This window comes from Doryrhamphus excisus, linkage group LG10 (assembly GCF_037039965.1).
Source record: "Doryrhamphus excisus strain RoL-2023G ecotype Guam linkage group LG10, RoL_Dexc_Guam_v1.1, whole genome shotgun sequence".
In the NCBI taxonomy this organism is placed as follows: Eukaryota; Metazoa; Chordata; class Actinopteri; order Syngnathiformes; family Syngnathidae; genus Doryrhamphus; species Doryrhamphus excisus.
This window is the reverse complement of record NC_136366.1, coordinates 19,923,153-19,940,274: the sequence shown is the minus strand read 5'-3', so window position 1 is coordinate 19,940,274 and position 17,122 is coordinate 19,923,153. Positions and strand designations below refer to the sequence as shown.

General features: G+C 36.1%; 1 protein-coding gene across 1 annotated transcript in view; it reads right to left on the bottom strand.

Annotated features, from left to right (window-relative positions):
• Positions 1–17,122, bottom strand: part of mmp17a (matrix metallopeptidase 17a) — an 89,471-nt gene that overhangs the window by 3,967 nt on the left and 68,382 nt on the right. Inside the window, exons 5-8 of the mRNA XM_058056569.2 lie at positions 6,933–7,109; positions 5,462–5,564; positions 3,819–3,901; positions 3–155 (exon numbers count right to left, since the gene is read on the bottom strand). Of these exons, the coding sequence (XP_057912552.2) occupies positions 3–155; positions 3,819–3,901; positions 5,462–5,564; positions 6,933–7,109 (516 nt within the window). The remainder of the gene's footprint in view (positions 1–2; positions 156–3,818; positions 3,902–5,461; positions 5,565–6,932; positions 7,110–17,122) is intronic.

The window sequence follows — 17,122 nt, the reverse complement described above, 5'->3', positions numbered from 1 at the left end:
ACCTTTAAAAAAGACAATTTTGTGGTCTCCGGGCCTTTCGTACACGGCGTCCACGCTGTTCACACTGGCTGGAAGGCCTCTCCAGAATCGATGAATCTGAGCCGGACGCAGTGATACCAGGTTCTTCTCACGTGTTAGTCGCCAAAAGTACTTGCCTTTGATGGAAAGAAACCAGAATAATTTGAGCTGTGTGGTTATTTCTTACAGGATTCTACTCAAACAAACTCACTTTCATTCGTTCATTCATTTCATTCATGACAAAACGTGTGCCATATTGTACATATGTTTGCAAACCAAGGCAAAATTGTGGTTCACTAACCAGAGCGAACTCTAACTGAGGTTCCACTGTATCTTTAATCTCTTAGCTTATTCATTCATTCATTTTCTACCGCTTATCCTCACTAGGGTCGCAAGGGGTGCTGGAGCCTATCCCAGCTGTCTTGGGCGAGATGCGGGGTACACCCTGGTCTGATCGCCAGCCAATCACAGGGCACATATAGACAAACAACCATTCACACTCACATTCATAGAACATGCAAACTCCACACAGAGATGGCAGAGTGGAATTGAACTCGGGTCTCCTAGCTGTGAGGCCTGCATGCTAACCACTCGACCCAAACTAACTTTTAATATTTAAAAACCACTTTATCGATGATGCATTGTTACCCTCATTTGAGTATATCATGCAGATACTGCAATTGGCCTTTCTGTCGCAAATTAACAAAAAAAAAAAGTCGTAATATTACCTTTACCCAAAGCCTGTTCGGGCAGAGTATTAAAATCATCTGTGATTTTGAGAATAAAGTCGTGATTTATGAGAATAAAGTCGTACATTTACGAGAAAAAAGTGGGAAACTTCAGAGAAAAAAGTGGGAAACTTCCGAGAAAAAAGTGGGAAACTTCCGAGAAAAAAGTTGTAAATGTACAAGAATAAAGTTTTAAATTTGCATTAAAAAAAGTTGCAAATAAAACAAGAAAAAAGTCGGAATATTACCTTTACCCAAAGCTTGTTCGGACAGAGTATTAAAATCATCTGAGATTTTGAGAATAAAGTCGTACATTTACGAGAAAAAAGTGGGAAATTTCCAAGAAAAAAAGTCGTAAATGTACAAAAATACATAAAAATAAATAAATTTGCCTTAAAAAAAAGTCGCAAATTAACAAGAAAAAAAGTCGGAATATTACCTTTACCCAAAGCTTGTTCGGACAGAGTATTAAAATTATCTGAGATTTTGAGAATAAAGTCGTACATTTACAAGAAAAAAGTGGGAAACTTCAGAGAAAAAAGTTGCAAATGTACAAGAATAAATTTTAAATTTGCATTAAAAAAGTCTCAAAGTAACAAGAAAATTTTTTTTAATATTATCTTTACCCAAAGTTTGTTCAGACAGAGTATTAAAATCATCGAAGATTTTGGGAATAAAGTCATACATTTACGAGAAAAAAGTGGGAAATTTCCAAGAAAAAGAGTCGTAAATGTACAAAAATACATAAAAATAAATAAATTTGCCTTAAAAAAAGTTGAAAATTAACAAGAAAAAAAGTCATAATATTACCTTTACCCAAAGCTTGTTCGGACAGAGTATTAAAATTATCTGAGATTTTGAGAATAAAGTCGTACATTTACAAGAAAAAAGTGGGAAACTTCAGAGAAAAAAGTTGCAAATGTACAAGAATAAATTTTAAATTTGCATTAAAAAAGTCTCAAAGTAACAAGAAAATTTTTTTTAATATTATCTTTACCCAAAGTTTGTTCAGACAGAGTATTAAAATCATCGAAGATTTTGGGAATAAAGTCATACATTTACGAGAAAAAAGTGGGAAATTTCCAAGAAAAAAAGTCGTAAATGTACAAAAATACATAAAAATAAATAAATTTGCCTTAAAAAAAGTTGAAAATTAACAAGAAAAAAAGTCATAATATTACCTTTACCCAAAGCTTGTTCGGACAGAGTATTAAAATCATCGAAGATTTTGGGAATAAAGTCGTACATTTACGACGGAAATTTCCAAGAAAAAAAGTCGTAAATGTACAAAAATACATAAAAATAAATAAATTTGCCTTAAAAAAAGTCGCAAATTAACAAGAAAAAAAGTCATAATATTACCTTTACCCAAAGCTTGTTCGGACAGAGTATTAAAATTATCTGAGATTTTGAGAATAAAGTCGTACATTTAGAAGAAAAAAGTGGGAAACTTCAGAGAAAAAAGTAGTAAATGTACAAGAATAAATTTTAAATTTGCATTAAAAAAGTCTCAAATTAACAAGAAAAAAATTTGTAATATTATCTTTACCCAAAGCTTGTTCAGACAGAGTATTAAAATCATCGAAGATTTTGGGAATAAAGTCGTACATTTACGACGGAAATTTCCAAGAAAAAAAGTCGTAAATGTACAAAAATACATAAAAATAAATAAATTTGCCTTAAAAAAAGTTGCAAATTAACAAGAAAAAAAGTCCTAATATTACCTTTACCCAAAGCTTGTTCGGACAGAGTATTAAAATTATCTGAGATTTTGAGAATAAAGTCGTACATTTACAAGAAAAAAGTGGGAAACTTCAGAGAAAAAAGTTGTAAATGTACAAGAATAAATTTTAAATTTGCATTAAAAAAGTCTCAAATTAACAAGAAAAAAATTTGTAATATTATCTTTACCCAAAGCTTGTTCAGACAGAGTATTAAAATCATCGAAGATTTTGGGAATAAAGTCGTACATTTACGAGAAAAAAGTGGGAAATTTCCAAGAAAAAAAGTCGTAAATGTACAAAAATACATAAAAATAAATAAATTTGCCTTAAAAAAAGTCGCAAACTAACAAGAAAAAAAGTCGGAATATTACCTTTACCCAAAGCTTGTTCGGACAGAGTATTAAAATTATCTGAGATTTTGAGAATAAAGTCGTACATTTACAAGAAAAAAGTGGGAAACTTCAGAGAAAAAAGTTGTAAATGTACAAGAATAAATTAAAAATTTGCATAAAAAAAGTCTCAAATTAACAAGAAAAAAATTTGTAATATTATCTTTACCCAAAGCTTGTTCAGACAGAGTATTAAAATCATCGAAGATTTTGGGAATAAAGTCGTAGATTTATGAGAAAAAAGTGGGAAATTTCCAAGAAAAAAAGTCGTAAATGTACAAAAATACATAAAAATAAATAAATTTGCCTTAAAAAAAGTCGCAAATTAACAAGAAAAAAAGTCATAATATTACCTTTACCCAAAGCCTGTTCGGACAGAGTATTAAGATTATCTGTGAGTGAGAGAATAAAGTTGTGATTTATGGGAATAAAGTCGTACATTCACAAGAAAAAAGTGGGAAATTTCCGAGAAAAAAAGTCGTAAATGTACAAGAATAAAGTTTTACATTTGCATTAAAAAAGTCGCCTTTCTGCTCACCACAAGCCAAGTCACATATTTGCATTAAGTAAGATAAATGAATGTATTAAAAAACGCACAGTACGACCTTATTAAACATTTTGGAAAAGCTGTGTGTGTTTGCAGATATATTAGCCACACGAGCTAATGAGCATGAAAAGATAAAGTCCATATTAAAGAGATAAGACGTCTACAGCAAAGCAGGCGGGGGCTTATTGGAGCGTTTTGTTTGGAACATAAAATTCCGTGATGGTGTGAGGAGAGCCCCGGGAGCAACACATCACTTGGCTTTCTATTGATCGCTGGAGCGCCCACTCCGTGCCCGCAACCCTGTCTCTTCCTCACAATTGATCCTCGTTCACCTCGTCTCCCTCTCTCGTAATCAGCCCGCGTCTGTCTGTTTCTCTGCTACACGCTTTGTGCTTTCGGCTTTTTAAAATACCTTTGAAAAAAAAGGCCTCCCCTCGTATTTGGGCGACGGCATCAAAATGGCCGGCGCATCTGTCTGGGGCATCTTGTACCAGCCTGCGAGGGAAGGACAGTGAAGGAAGGGAATGTTAAAACGGAACCACAGGATAAAAAGACGCTTTAGATGTGAAATGTTTGCTTCAATTAGGTGAGCCTGAGATGCTCTCTTGCTGACAAGCTTTCACCCCCCCCCCCACTCCACTCCCACCCTTCAAGTGCATTTACCCACAGGGATAATAAGTGATTTCAAGTAGTGACGTGGTCGGCCTGCCAATGATGAAGCCATTAACCTCACAGGACTGTCACTGTGAGTGGGAGGCAGTCAGACCATCCGATTGTAAACAAACATGTCCTTTCATGGAGCGTGTCGACGCAACACCGCTCCCTAGCGGTCAGCAGTCGGGACCTAGGTCAAGCTAGATCCAGCGGATGAAAGACTAGTAATGAGGAGGAAACGGGATTCTCATGTCTATTGAGCCCTTTAATTAAAGAAAAACAGTTCAATTAGAAGCACGGCAACCTGGTTCAGCTCGCTTTGGCTGCTAATTAACATAACAAAAGGTACACAGTATGCATCGTGGCTGCCTGACAGCCACCCCAAGGCGTCATTGTTAGGGTGCTGAATACCCGACAATTACTTTATCTTGCCCTACTTCCTCCAAACTCACTAATGGTATTTTGTACTGACAATGTACTGTGATGGACCGTGGAATCATTTTACCACTCTTCATGATAAAACGCTAGAAGTGAAGTTTCCTGATTTTAAAAATATATGAAGAACACAGATGGACTCATGCTGTGTATTTATAACATGACAAGACGTGTGCCATATTGTACATATGTTTGCAAACCAAGGCAAAATTGTGGTTCACTAACCAGAGCGAACTCTAACTGAGGTTCCACTGTATCATTAATTATTCATTCATTTTCTACCGCTTAACCTCACCAGGGTTGCGGGGGTGCTGGAGCCTATCCCAGCTATCTTCGGGCGAGAGGCGGGGTACACCCTGGACTGATCGCCAGCCAATCACAGGGCACATATAGACAAACAACCATTCACACTCACATTCATACCTATGGACAATTTGGAGTCGCCAATTAACCTAGCATGTTTTTGGAATGTGGGAGGAAACCGGAGTACCCGGAGAAAACCCACGCATGCAAACTCCACACAGAGATGGCCAAGGGTGGAATTGAACTCGGGTCTCCTAGCTGTGAGGCCTGCATGCTAACCACTTTAACACTGTGCAGCCTCTCTCAGCTTATTTTGTATGTATTTCATTTTCCGACAAATCAATGACAAAAATGGAGGTTGCACTGTATTACGCATGATCTACTCTTTCCTTAGAAATTTCCTTAAAAGTAACATTTCATTGTTGAATTGTGCAAATGTAAATATATTATGTTCAAAACGGTTATGTAATCGAGGAAGTAAGACCTTAGGGTGTTTGCAGGGTGATGGATCAGTGTGCTTGTGTGTTTCAGAAGGTCACAAAAGTAAAGAAAAAAAAAAGATTATCACCGAAAAGGTCATAAGCTGAATTTTATGCCTTTGACATCCAAGCGGTGCTTAAGTTGTGGGAGTTGCATGAAATGCCAGGCACATCCTCTACTCACAAGACAGACGATCTGTTTTCCGGAAGGTCCAGCAGCACTGGTGGGTCTGCCGTTTGGGAGGGGTTGCCCGGTTGTGTGGTGTGGGACACGGAGTCTCGGACACCTGAGGAGGATGTACAAGTCATTTAGAAGATCTACCAGGGATGTTTTTCACTGAGGACCACAAGGACAAACCACTTAGATGTGCTAAAATGCAGGAGATATTTGCTGTGGTATCATAAGCATCATACATTTTCTTTTTGGAATATTACGACTTTATTCTGGTAATATCCTACATTTTTACACAACATAATTTTGCAAAAATTACAACTTTATTTAGTTTTGGTTGTTTCTCATAACATAACTTTACATTACTTTCTTTAATACTTCAACTCCATTCTACTAAAATTATTTTTCCTCATAATACTTCACCTTGACTTCATTCTTTGAATTAAATTATTGCAATTTTTTTTAATTTATGACTTTATTCTCATAATATTTCGACTTTATTCTTACATTATAAGTTTTTCTGAAACCTAATTTTCCAAAAATTACTTTATTTTCTTGGTAGAATCCAACTTTATTCTGTTAATATTTTGACTTTATTCTCATAAAATTACAGCTGTTTTTTTTCAATTATTACTGTCTTTCTTCTGGTAAATTTTCTTTTCATAATTAATTATGAAATAATAATAATTTCTTGCCATAATATTTTGACTTTATTTTCGGAACATTCCGGCAAGCTAATTTCCCAAATATTCCAACTTTATTTGCTGTTGTCTTTGTTTCTCATAATATCACGACTATAACTTAATGCTGCTAAAATGCCATTAATTTTCCTCATAACAATATTCTTGTAAAATAACGACTTTTCTCCTTCGATTATTAAAACTTTTTCTCTTTGGTCGTTAGTTTTGTAAAAAAAAAAACGTACAATTTTTGCTAGTGTTCTTGTTAGGTTTCATATGTATATATCTTGTTAAGTTGTAATTTTAGAAACTATTTTAAGGCCGCATATGGCCCGCGGGCCACAATACGGACACCCCTGCTTTATATAATGGCAAAAGTATCAAGACACCTAGCTATGAGCGAGAAGACCTCAGTTAGTTTTGTATTAATAACGCAAGAAGAGCAGCACAGATTCCCACAAAACATTTGGACAGATTGTACAAGTGCACAGCAAGAACCGATTGGATTTTGTGAGAATGGGAATACAAAGTGGCCAAGTTATTTCCTCTCATCACCTATTGTTGTAAATGGGGCCGTAAATCCCCCCGATGCTTTTAAAATTCACTTATTTCCGTTGTCCTCCTTCACTGTGCTTCCCTCTGCATTTCATTCCCACCTCCATGCCCATTATTCTCTCTGCTGCGTGCCGCCTCCATCAACAAACGCTGCGATAAGGTCAAATGCCCGAAAGGCACCCAATTATCTTTATCCATATTTTTGGTGATCAATACATTTGCAGTGCTCGCTCAGAGTTGATTCTTACCATAGAGTTGCCAGACGCGAACCTTGTCTTCATAGGGTAAGTCATACTTCAGAGGGTCTCCGACAGGACCCTGGTAGTACGGTCTCATAATGGACTCCATGGCTGACGTATGGACCAGGCCGATGGCGTGACCAAACTCATGGACGGCAACCGCGTACAAGTCCATCCCGTGAGAGTCTGGACCAGAAGGAGGTGAAGAGATCATTAGATTTGTTAAACGTCACAGCTATTTGTGTCGTTTGATAGTGTTTTTCTACTAATTATTACGGGGTTGTATAATACTAAAACATTGTTCTGTCCTCATATTTTGACAGTATTTTTGTCCAGTTACAATTTATATACAGTACACATGTATATTTGGTCATAATATTATAAATGTATTCTTGTTTTGTTATTGTAAAATGCAGCCTTCCCACTAATATTGTGTTTTTTCTTGGAACTTTTTCACTTTTTCCCACATTCTGTATTGCCTTTTTTGGTTCATAATATAATTTCATTTTATAGTGTTTTCCTACTAACCAATTATTATGGGGTTGTATAATACTAAAACATTGTTCTGTCCTCATATTTTGACAGTACAGTAAAGTCTCGTTATATCGATATTGTCGAGAGTCGGAAAAAATATCGATATAACCGGACTGTCGATATATCCGATCCTGCGCCGAACTGCATTAAAAGTGGGCAATAATGCACTCGACATTGTTCTATAGTATAGAACAATGTCGAGCAGCTTAAATCAATCTTTGCTTAAGGATTTCAATACCAAAAAAGAACACGGCGAACGGCTGCTTCCAGTCAACTTTATTTTTCACACTTCCACCACCAGAGCATGTCACGAACGCCAGCATGTACATATGAAAAACAGTGATTATTGCAAGCGATAAAAAGATATCTGAATACAACACAATTAAATACATGTATTTGTACGCTTGTGTCTTCGTTGGAATAGGTGTGTATGCTATGTCAGTTGGTTCTTCTGTTGCAGGCATGTGTTTGGCCAGCTATGTGGGGCGGGTTGAGCATGACCTGTGAACCAGGAAGTGCGGGAATCGGTGTGTGTGCTGTGCTCTGGTGGTGGAAGTGTGAAAAATAAAGTTGACTGGAAGCAGCCGTTCGCCGTGTTCTTTTTTGGTATTGAAATCCTTAAGCAAAGATTGATTTAAGCTGCTTTTGTATCGATATAAGCAGACCAAATTGGCTGGCGGGAGATGAAAAGGGCATCGTAGTAACTGGATTATCATAATAACCGGGTATCGTACTAACGGAACTAATTATATCATAAAAGACTAGAAATTTGCCGGGAAATTAAAATAGTATCGTAATAAGCAGTACTTCGATATAACCGATATCGATATAACGAGACTTTACTGTATTTTTGTCCAGTCATAATTTACATACAGTACATGTGTATATTTGGTCATAATATTATAAATGTACTCTTGTTTTGTTATTGTAAAATACACCCTTCCCCCTTATGTGTTTTTTCTTGTAACGTTTTCACTTTTTCCCACATTCTGTATTGCCTTTGGTTCATAATATCATTCCATTTTCTAGCGCTTTTCAAGGCACCCAAAGTGACCCCATTATTCATTCACACCTCACTCCCGGTGGTAAACTACATCTGTAGTCACAGCTACCCCCCCGGTAGCCATTTGTGTCAAAAACGCTGGCAAAACCCCCCCCCAAAAAACCACAAAATATTTCTCCCCGGGGTCATGTGATACGTTGACCTTCCGGTCAATGGAAGTTCAACGCGACACCTTGGTTTTGCTGAATTTGTAATAAAATCGTGGCATGCGAAAACCGATGTTTGACCGCATATCACACATCTGAAGGTGTCTATCGAAGCAGACGGACGCTGATTGTCCACTTCCTTTGCTGTTTCCTTTCTAGTTTAGTTCCCCTTTGGATACTCTTATTTTCTCTTTCACTTCCTTTCGTATCTCGTTTCCTGTCCTCCTTTGGTCCACAACTGTTTCCGATTCTCCTATTTAAGTTCAGGTGTGCGTCCTTTCCTTTTTTGGTTCCTTGATTGACTGCCCTTTGTTTGACGCGAGTCGTTTTACAAGTTGGCTTGTTTCCTGCCGGAGGAACCTTTATTAAAATTATAATTTTTTTACCTGCAAACATTCCTGTGTCTGCATCTAAGGGTCACGACCATGCTTGCCTGTGACGCTGATTTCTATACAACACCACAAGGTGAAACTATTACGGAGCAAACACCTTCCTTTTTGAATGAATTCACTTCACAGTAAATGTTAGCAGCATTTTGTTCTGCAGGGATTCACTGTATAATGTATTCCATACAAATGTTACTAGTATTAAACATCAGAGTGCAAAGTTAACCTTTGCGTAAGCGTATATTTTGGGATATTGTCCGAAACACGCATGGCATATTGGGAAACCAGACACGTACGGCAGATGTTACCCAAAAAAAAAGGGAGTCAAATGTCGATAAGAGCGTTTCCTCTTATCTGCTAGCTCCTTTAACTTTGTTACTTTTGTGAGTTTTGTTTGCGTGTTTATGCCCTTTTACAAGTGAAGCCTATAGGTTGTATTTTAAGAGGCGCACAAGACAGCTTTTGGTGGCTGTTAGTGCTGTCGGCCATGTGGCGGAGAGAGATAACTATGGTAATACCGCCCGAGCCCTCGGGCTGCCAATCACAAGCAAAGTGCAGGAGAGACACGTAAAAAGGCTGCAGGCGATTGAAGTGCATTTCCCCATAATGTAAAAAAAAAAAAATATATATATATATATATATATAGGAAAAGAGAAGGTCTCTAAAAACATCCTTGGTGGTCTCCGCCTTCATTAATAGCTGGTCTAAAGGTTTAGATTGGCAGTAATGGAAGCATCAGTGTGTGTGTGTGTGTGTGTTTGGGTGCTGAAAGACAATCGGGAAACATGAACACCTGTGAACGGAAGATGCCAAATGGAGAAAATGGGTGGAAAAAAGAAAAGAACATTTTGGACAAAATGTGACAAATTTGAAGAGCTTGCAACCAAAAGGCGCTAAATCCAATTTTCACTAAGTTGCATGTTTTTCATGAGTTTAATAGACCTCTGTCATGTGTATCCAAATCACATATTTTGGTCTTGAAATCATTTAAAAAAATATGAAAAAAAGTGATATGAAATTTATGCTTTCAACCAAAAGGCGCTATTTCCATTTCAGATTTCAACCAAAAGGAGCTAAATCCCTTTCTTTATTCTTTATTCTGATTGGCCCAAGTTTCCCATCTATTGATAATCTGACCAATCAGAGAGAAGAATACAATTGGCACTGCACATACAGAAAGCCAGTATCAGTGCGCATCCTGTTTTGTTTGTGTACATTAAGTACACGTATGATAGTTACAGTATGTTATGCAATTCAGGAGAACACAAATTGTGTTTTTCATGAGAAACATTATTTTACTTGTACTAAAAAACATACAATGTAAAGAGTTTGTAATGAGATGATTTTTGTCGAAATCCATCATTTCAGTCAAAAGGCGCTAAATCCGAAAATAAAAATAATTAAAAAAATATATAAAATACATGGTGTGTGCAGGATTTTTATAGCATACATTTTTATGACCTATATTGATAGCTCTTTCATTTGCAATATAGACTTGATGACCAAATAGATTGATATGTGCGTAATTAAAAATCATTGATTTTCTCGAAATCAGTCAAAATGGATTTAGCGCCTTTTGGTTGCAAGCTCTTCATTTGTTTTCTTTTGTTCGATATTTTATTTTGTGTTTATGTTTTCATTACCACAAAACTTATGACTCGATTGTTCAGCATTTTGTATATATTTTTTCTCCCAGCTAGAAAAGAGTAAGATTTCAACACAGGAAGTGTACAAATTGCAGTAATCCCTCGTTTATTGTGGTTAATTGGTTCTGTGATAAGTGAATTTCCACGAAGTAGGATTCCTTTTTCATAAGTTTAATATTTTAATATTTCCAGCCCGTATTTGCCAATATGGTTGCCATAATAAGAGAAAAGAAGACATAATAATACATAAGTAAGACTCATGCTGTGTGTTGGAGCAGACAGGAAGTGACTTTGGGGGTTTAAGAGTTGAGTTCCAGCTACAGCCCCCAACAGTACGCCGTGTTAGGGATTAATGTGTTTACTCTAAGATAAATCAAAACTGCTATAAAAGCCTGTTGTTCCACCTATTAAGTCTGGTGCTTGTGTGTCTCACCAAAGATTACAGTAACCTTACCGGCACCTAGTGACCAGCTCATATACTGTATATCAGTGATTTTCAACCACTGTGCCGCGGCACACTAGTGTACCTTGAGAAACCGTCAGGTGTACCTTGAGGAATTATCCAATATCACTTTTCATAGTTAACATTGATTAATCATCATTTGCAAATATTACTATAATCACAATATCTTTGAATGCATCTTCTTAATGCCTTATGTTTGTATTTTAGTTCATTTCGCCAAATACCTACAGTCATCCGTTACTATTAAGGAATTAATTAATACATGATCGTTGCTATTTGTTCAAACATACTGAAATACAAGTGATACGTAGTATTCTGCAGCAGTAATGACACAAACCTTTGAGACATTACCTCACATTACAGTACTTTAACACTGCATGAAGTCAGCCATGGCATGTCCAACATCACAGAGTGAAAAAGTTATTCTCCCATTCCCTGTGGAAGTGGTACATTTTGAGGCTAACTGGTCAGCTTGTTAGCACACCAGTTAGGGGCTATTTACGTAGAATGCCAGCAACATTTACAATTAATAGGAACGTATAGTTGACTATAGGGGTGTTATGTCACATCTACAGAGCTCTAATAATGTTTGACTTTGATTTTCTTTGCTCGAATTCGGACAATAGTGGCGCAGCGGAGCTCATTCTCCAAACAGACTCCTCCAGTTCCGTTCCCACAGTGAACGCTACACTGACTTGATGTATTTGTGTATATATGTACATCCATGACATCCAGCCAATAATATTAAAGTGCCAAGCGGCGAGGGATGACAGAGACACATGTTGCACATGTTGAATCATGTTGAAAGACAACCGTCGCTCATACTGTATACTGGTATACTGGGTATACTGGTATACTATACTTCATGTACAAACACATTGGCTCCGACAACCAAACAATACGACTGAATCACACAGCATATTTATCCGAGGAAGTGGGCTAATGAAGCCTTTGACGGTGACTTATGTTATGGAGAAATGTAATTATAACAACACACAATAAACACACAGTGTCAACTTTTGGATTTAGCACAGAATGCTATAAAACATAGCCTGCAGCCCAGATGGCGACTTTAATGAGATTGTGGAGTAGCAAAGCACTGGATGGAAATAAGAAGGCCGCCAGCTAGCTGAGGGCTATCCTCTTGGACGGGATTTTCATTCCTAGCACTGTCACAGTCCAACAACCCTTCTGAGGTCGTACAATTTGGAATTTAACCAGATTTTTCCGGGTAAATAGAAATAAAAAGTTTGCTTTTTTTGGGGGGCGGGGGGGATTTTTGTGACTTTTTTTGGCGACACATAATCCAGCTAATGGAGAAAAGTATGTTAACAGAGGTGAACTTTACTCTAAATAACGTTTTTCACAAAGTACACCTGACTTGTTTATCAGCATGTTGTTGATTCAAGAAAATGGAATCCAAACATGGAGGATCAGGTCACGGCGCTTCCATCAGCATCAATCTAGTTAAAAGTCCAAAAGGTGACGAGGTACTATATTGGAGAGATGAAACTAAACAGGAGCACGAGCATGGCTGCCGGCAAACACAATTATCCAAGAGGAAAGTGTTGTGAACTTCTCATTTCACAGTAACATGAGTTGGCAGCCTGGAATGGAGCTCTGTCACTTCATATAATAGAATCCATTAACTCCACAACAAAACTTTTAATTCTTTGAGAGTGAACAAACAAATAACATTTACAATTGGGCTGCCACATTCGTCATGGCACTGTGATAATGTTGAATAATTCTATTAGTGTTATATAATGGAGGGTTTTTTCAAAAATGGTTTTCAGACTTCATTCATTCATTTTCTACCGCTTATCCTCACGAGGGGTGCGAGGGGTGCTGGAGCCTATCCCAGCTGTCTTTGGTCTCGCCAGCCAATCACAGGGCACATATAGACAAACAACCATTCACACTCACATTCATACCTATGGACAATTTGGAGTCATGTTTTTGGAATGTGGGAGGAAACCGGAGTACCCGGAGAAAACCCACGCATGCACGGGGAGAACATGCAAACTCCACACAGAGATGGCCGAGGGTGGAATTGAACCCTGGTCTCCTCACTGTGAGGTCTGTGCGCTAACCACTCGACCGTCGTGCCACCCTGGTATTCAGAGTTCTGCTAACCAATTTTTACAGGGTTATATAATATAATACTAAAACATATTACAGGGTTGTATAATACTAAAACATTGTTCTGTCATAATATTATAAATGTATTCTTGTTTTGTTATTGTAAAATGCAGCCTTCCCGCCAATATTGTGTTTTTTCTTGTAACTTTTTCACTTTTTCCCATTTTTTCCTCATTCTGTATTGACTTTTTTTGGTTAAAATTTAATTTTACAACGCTTTTCTACTAACCAATTATTATGGGGTTGTATTATACTAAAACATTGTTCTGTCCTCATATTTTGACAGTATTTTTGTCCAGTTATAATTTCCATACAGTACAAATGTACATTTAGTCATAATATCATAAATGTATTCTTGTTTTGTTATTGTAAAATGCAGCCTTCCCCCCAATATTGTGTTTTTTTTTGTAACTTTTTCACTTTTTTCCACATTCTGTATTGCCTTTTTTTGGTTCATAATATCGTTCCATTTTATAGCGCTTTTCTACTAACCAATTATTATGGGGTTGTATAATACTAAAACATCGTTCTGTCATAATATTATAAATGTATTCTTGTTTTGTTATTGTAAAATGCAGCCTTCCCGCCAATATTGTGTTTTTTCTTGTAACTTTTTCACTTTTTCCCATTTTTTCCTCATTCTGTATTGACTTTTTTTGGTTAAAATTTAATTTTACAACGCTTTTCTACTAACCAATTATTATGGGGTTGTATTATACTAAAACATTGTTCTGTCCTCATATTTTGACAGTATTTTTGTCCAGTTATAATTTCCATACAGTACAAATGTACATTTAGTCATAATATCATAAATGTATTCTTGTTTTGTTATTGTAAAATGCAGCCTTCCCCCCAATATTGTGTTTTTTTTTGTAACTTTTTCACTTTTTTCCACATTCTGTATTGCCTTTTTTTGGTTCATAATATCGTTCCATTTTATAGCGCTTTTCTACTAACCAATTATTATGGGGTTGTATAATACTAAAACATCGTTCTGTCATAATATTATAAATGTATTCTTGTTTTGTTATTGTAAAATGCAGCCTTCCCGCCAATATTGTGTTTTTTCTTGTAACTTTTTCACTTTTTCCCATTTTTTCCTCATTCTGTATTGACTTTTTTTGGTTAAAATTTAATTTTACAACGCTTTTCTACTAACCAATTATTATGGGGTTGTATTATACTAAAACATTGTTCTGTCCTCATATTTTGACAGTATTTTTGTCCAGTTATAATTTCCATACAGTACAAATGTACATTTAGTCATAATATCATAAATGTATTCTTGTTTTGTTATTGTAAAATGCAGCCTTCCCCCCAATATTGTGTTTTTTTTTGTAACTTTTTCACTTTTTTCCACATTCTGTATTGCCTTTTTTTGGTTCATAATATCGTTCCATTTTATAGCGCTTTTCTACTAACCAATTATTATGGGGTTGTATAATACTAAAACATCGTTCTGTCATAATATTATAAATGTATTCTTGTTTTGTTATTGTAAAATGCAGACTTACCCCCAATATTGTGTTTTTTCTTGTAACTTTTTCACTTTTTCCCATTTTTTCCTCATTCTGTATTGATTTTTTTTGGTTCACAACATTTAATTTTAAGGCGCTTTTCTACTAACCAATTATTATGGGGTTGTATAATACTAAAACATTGTTCTGTCCTCATATTTTGACAGTATTTTTGTCCAGTCATAATTTACATACAGTACACGTGTATATTTGGTCATAATATTATAAATGTATTCTTGTTTTGTTATTGTAAAAATCCCCCTTATGTGTATTTTCTTGTAAGTTTTTCACTTTTTCCACATTCTGTATTGCCTTTTTTTGGTTCATAATATCATTCCATTTTATAGCGCTTTTCAAGGCACCCAAAGTGACCCCATTATTCATTCACACCTCACTCCCGGTGGTAAACTACATCTGTAGTCACAGCTGCTCCCGGGTAGACTAACGGAAACGTGGCTGCCAATTCGCGGCAACGGCCTCTGTGTCCACTACCAATGATTCATTCATATTCATATTCATATTCAGACACCAGATTGGGCAGCACTGGAGGCAAGGTAGGTGGACACCCCAAATACATATGGATACATAATACATGTTCCTCTGAGAATATTTTCTTTGCAAACCAAAAAGTGTGGCCATATTTGCTGAAGCAGGAATTTGTGATGTTTCTTCACAAACAACACAACGTCAGACTAAGCACTTTTCTTCTCCATCTTCCCACACGAGAATGTCTACAATAGAAAATGCTATTTCATGTTTTCGTTTTTTTTTTTAAGAAGTGGAGGGAAAAGTTGCTAAAGTAAACCATTGGTCCTTTGCTCTTTTCCAGCGTCTTCAATCAGGCGAGTTGGCAGCACGCTTTCATTTAAAGAACAGATAGAGTGGCTGCAGTGCAAAACAGGAGGCGTTGGAAACACCCGGCTGTTGTTTCAGCAAATCGTGCTTAGTTTGCAGGAATGACAAAGACAGCGTGCCATTTCCATGGAACAGCTTCATGCAAGAGCAAGGCTGGATTTCTTTTCTGCCAAACGTGCACCAAAGGTCATTTGCAACTCTGTAAGGCATTTTCACTGTCATCACACTTTTGGGACTAGGACCCACACCTTTGCAGTTTACATTTTTTACATCTGCTCTTATCTGCATCATTTGCTGTTTGCATGAAATAAATCCCTCTTAGCACAAAAAGGTAAACAGATAAGTTATCCACTAGTGAGGGAATACAGTGAACGTAATGAGATAGATAAAGGCCTGTAATGTGATACGGAAAGGCAAATAAGAAGGTGTTCATTATCTTGATATATAATCATTACGCAATAACACGCCACATGACTTTGCACCCGTAAATAGCACATTTATTTAGTCAGCGTAAGAATGAGACGTTTAAGTGTGAGGAGTCGTCCAATGTAGGTGTCTACGTATCTAGCCTACCCATTTACTGGACGGGTACGGAATGGTTCTTGTTGTTATCGTGGACCGGTGTGGCTGCTGAACGACTATACTGTGTAAGAACATGTCGTTGGCTGCCTCCGTCGGGAATGAGACAATATTTGGGGGTGAGATTTGAGGAAATTGCTGTAAGCTGATGATAGGAGATGGCACAAACCTCCTGGTCATCAAGACCAGCCCGGGAGGCCATTTATGGACTGCGGCGTTTTTTTTTTTATAGAAAATAAACCAAAAACACAAAAAACATTTTAAATAATTCTCCAAAAATAAAGTGAAAATCTAAAATAAATAAATAAATAAAATCTTTTCAATGAGAAAAAAAAGTCACAATTTTACAAGCCTAAACTTGTAATATTATGACAAAAATAATGTCATTTTAGTAGCATAGATCTGAAATATTAAGGAAAAAATAAGTACATTTTTTCACAACATTGATTAAAATGAGCTTGGGGAAAAAATTAAAATATTATGTGAATAAAGTCATAATATTATGTATGAAGATTATTCAAGAAGAAAATAAACATTTAGAAAATTTAAGAAAACAGGAATTTTTTTTTAAAGAATCATACTAATACGGCTTTTTAATAAGGCTTTGTCAATAGAAAAAAAAAACAAAAACACAAAAAACATTTTAAATAATTCTCAAAAAACAAAGTGAAAATCTAAAAAAAAAATTAAAAATTATTTTCAATGAGAAAACAGTCACAATTTTACAAGCCTAAACTTGTAATATTATGACAAAAATAATGTCATTTTAGTAGCATAGATCTGAAATATTAAGGAAAAAATAAGTATATTTTTCACAACATTGATTAAAATTAGCTTGAGGAAAAATTACAATATTATGTGAATAAAG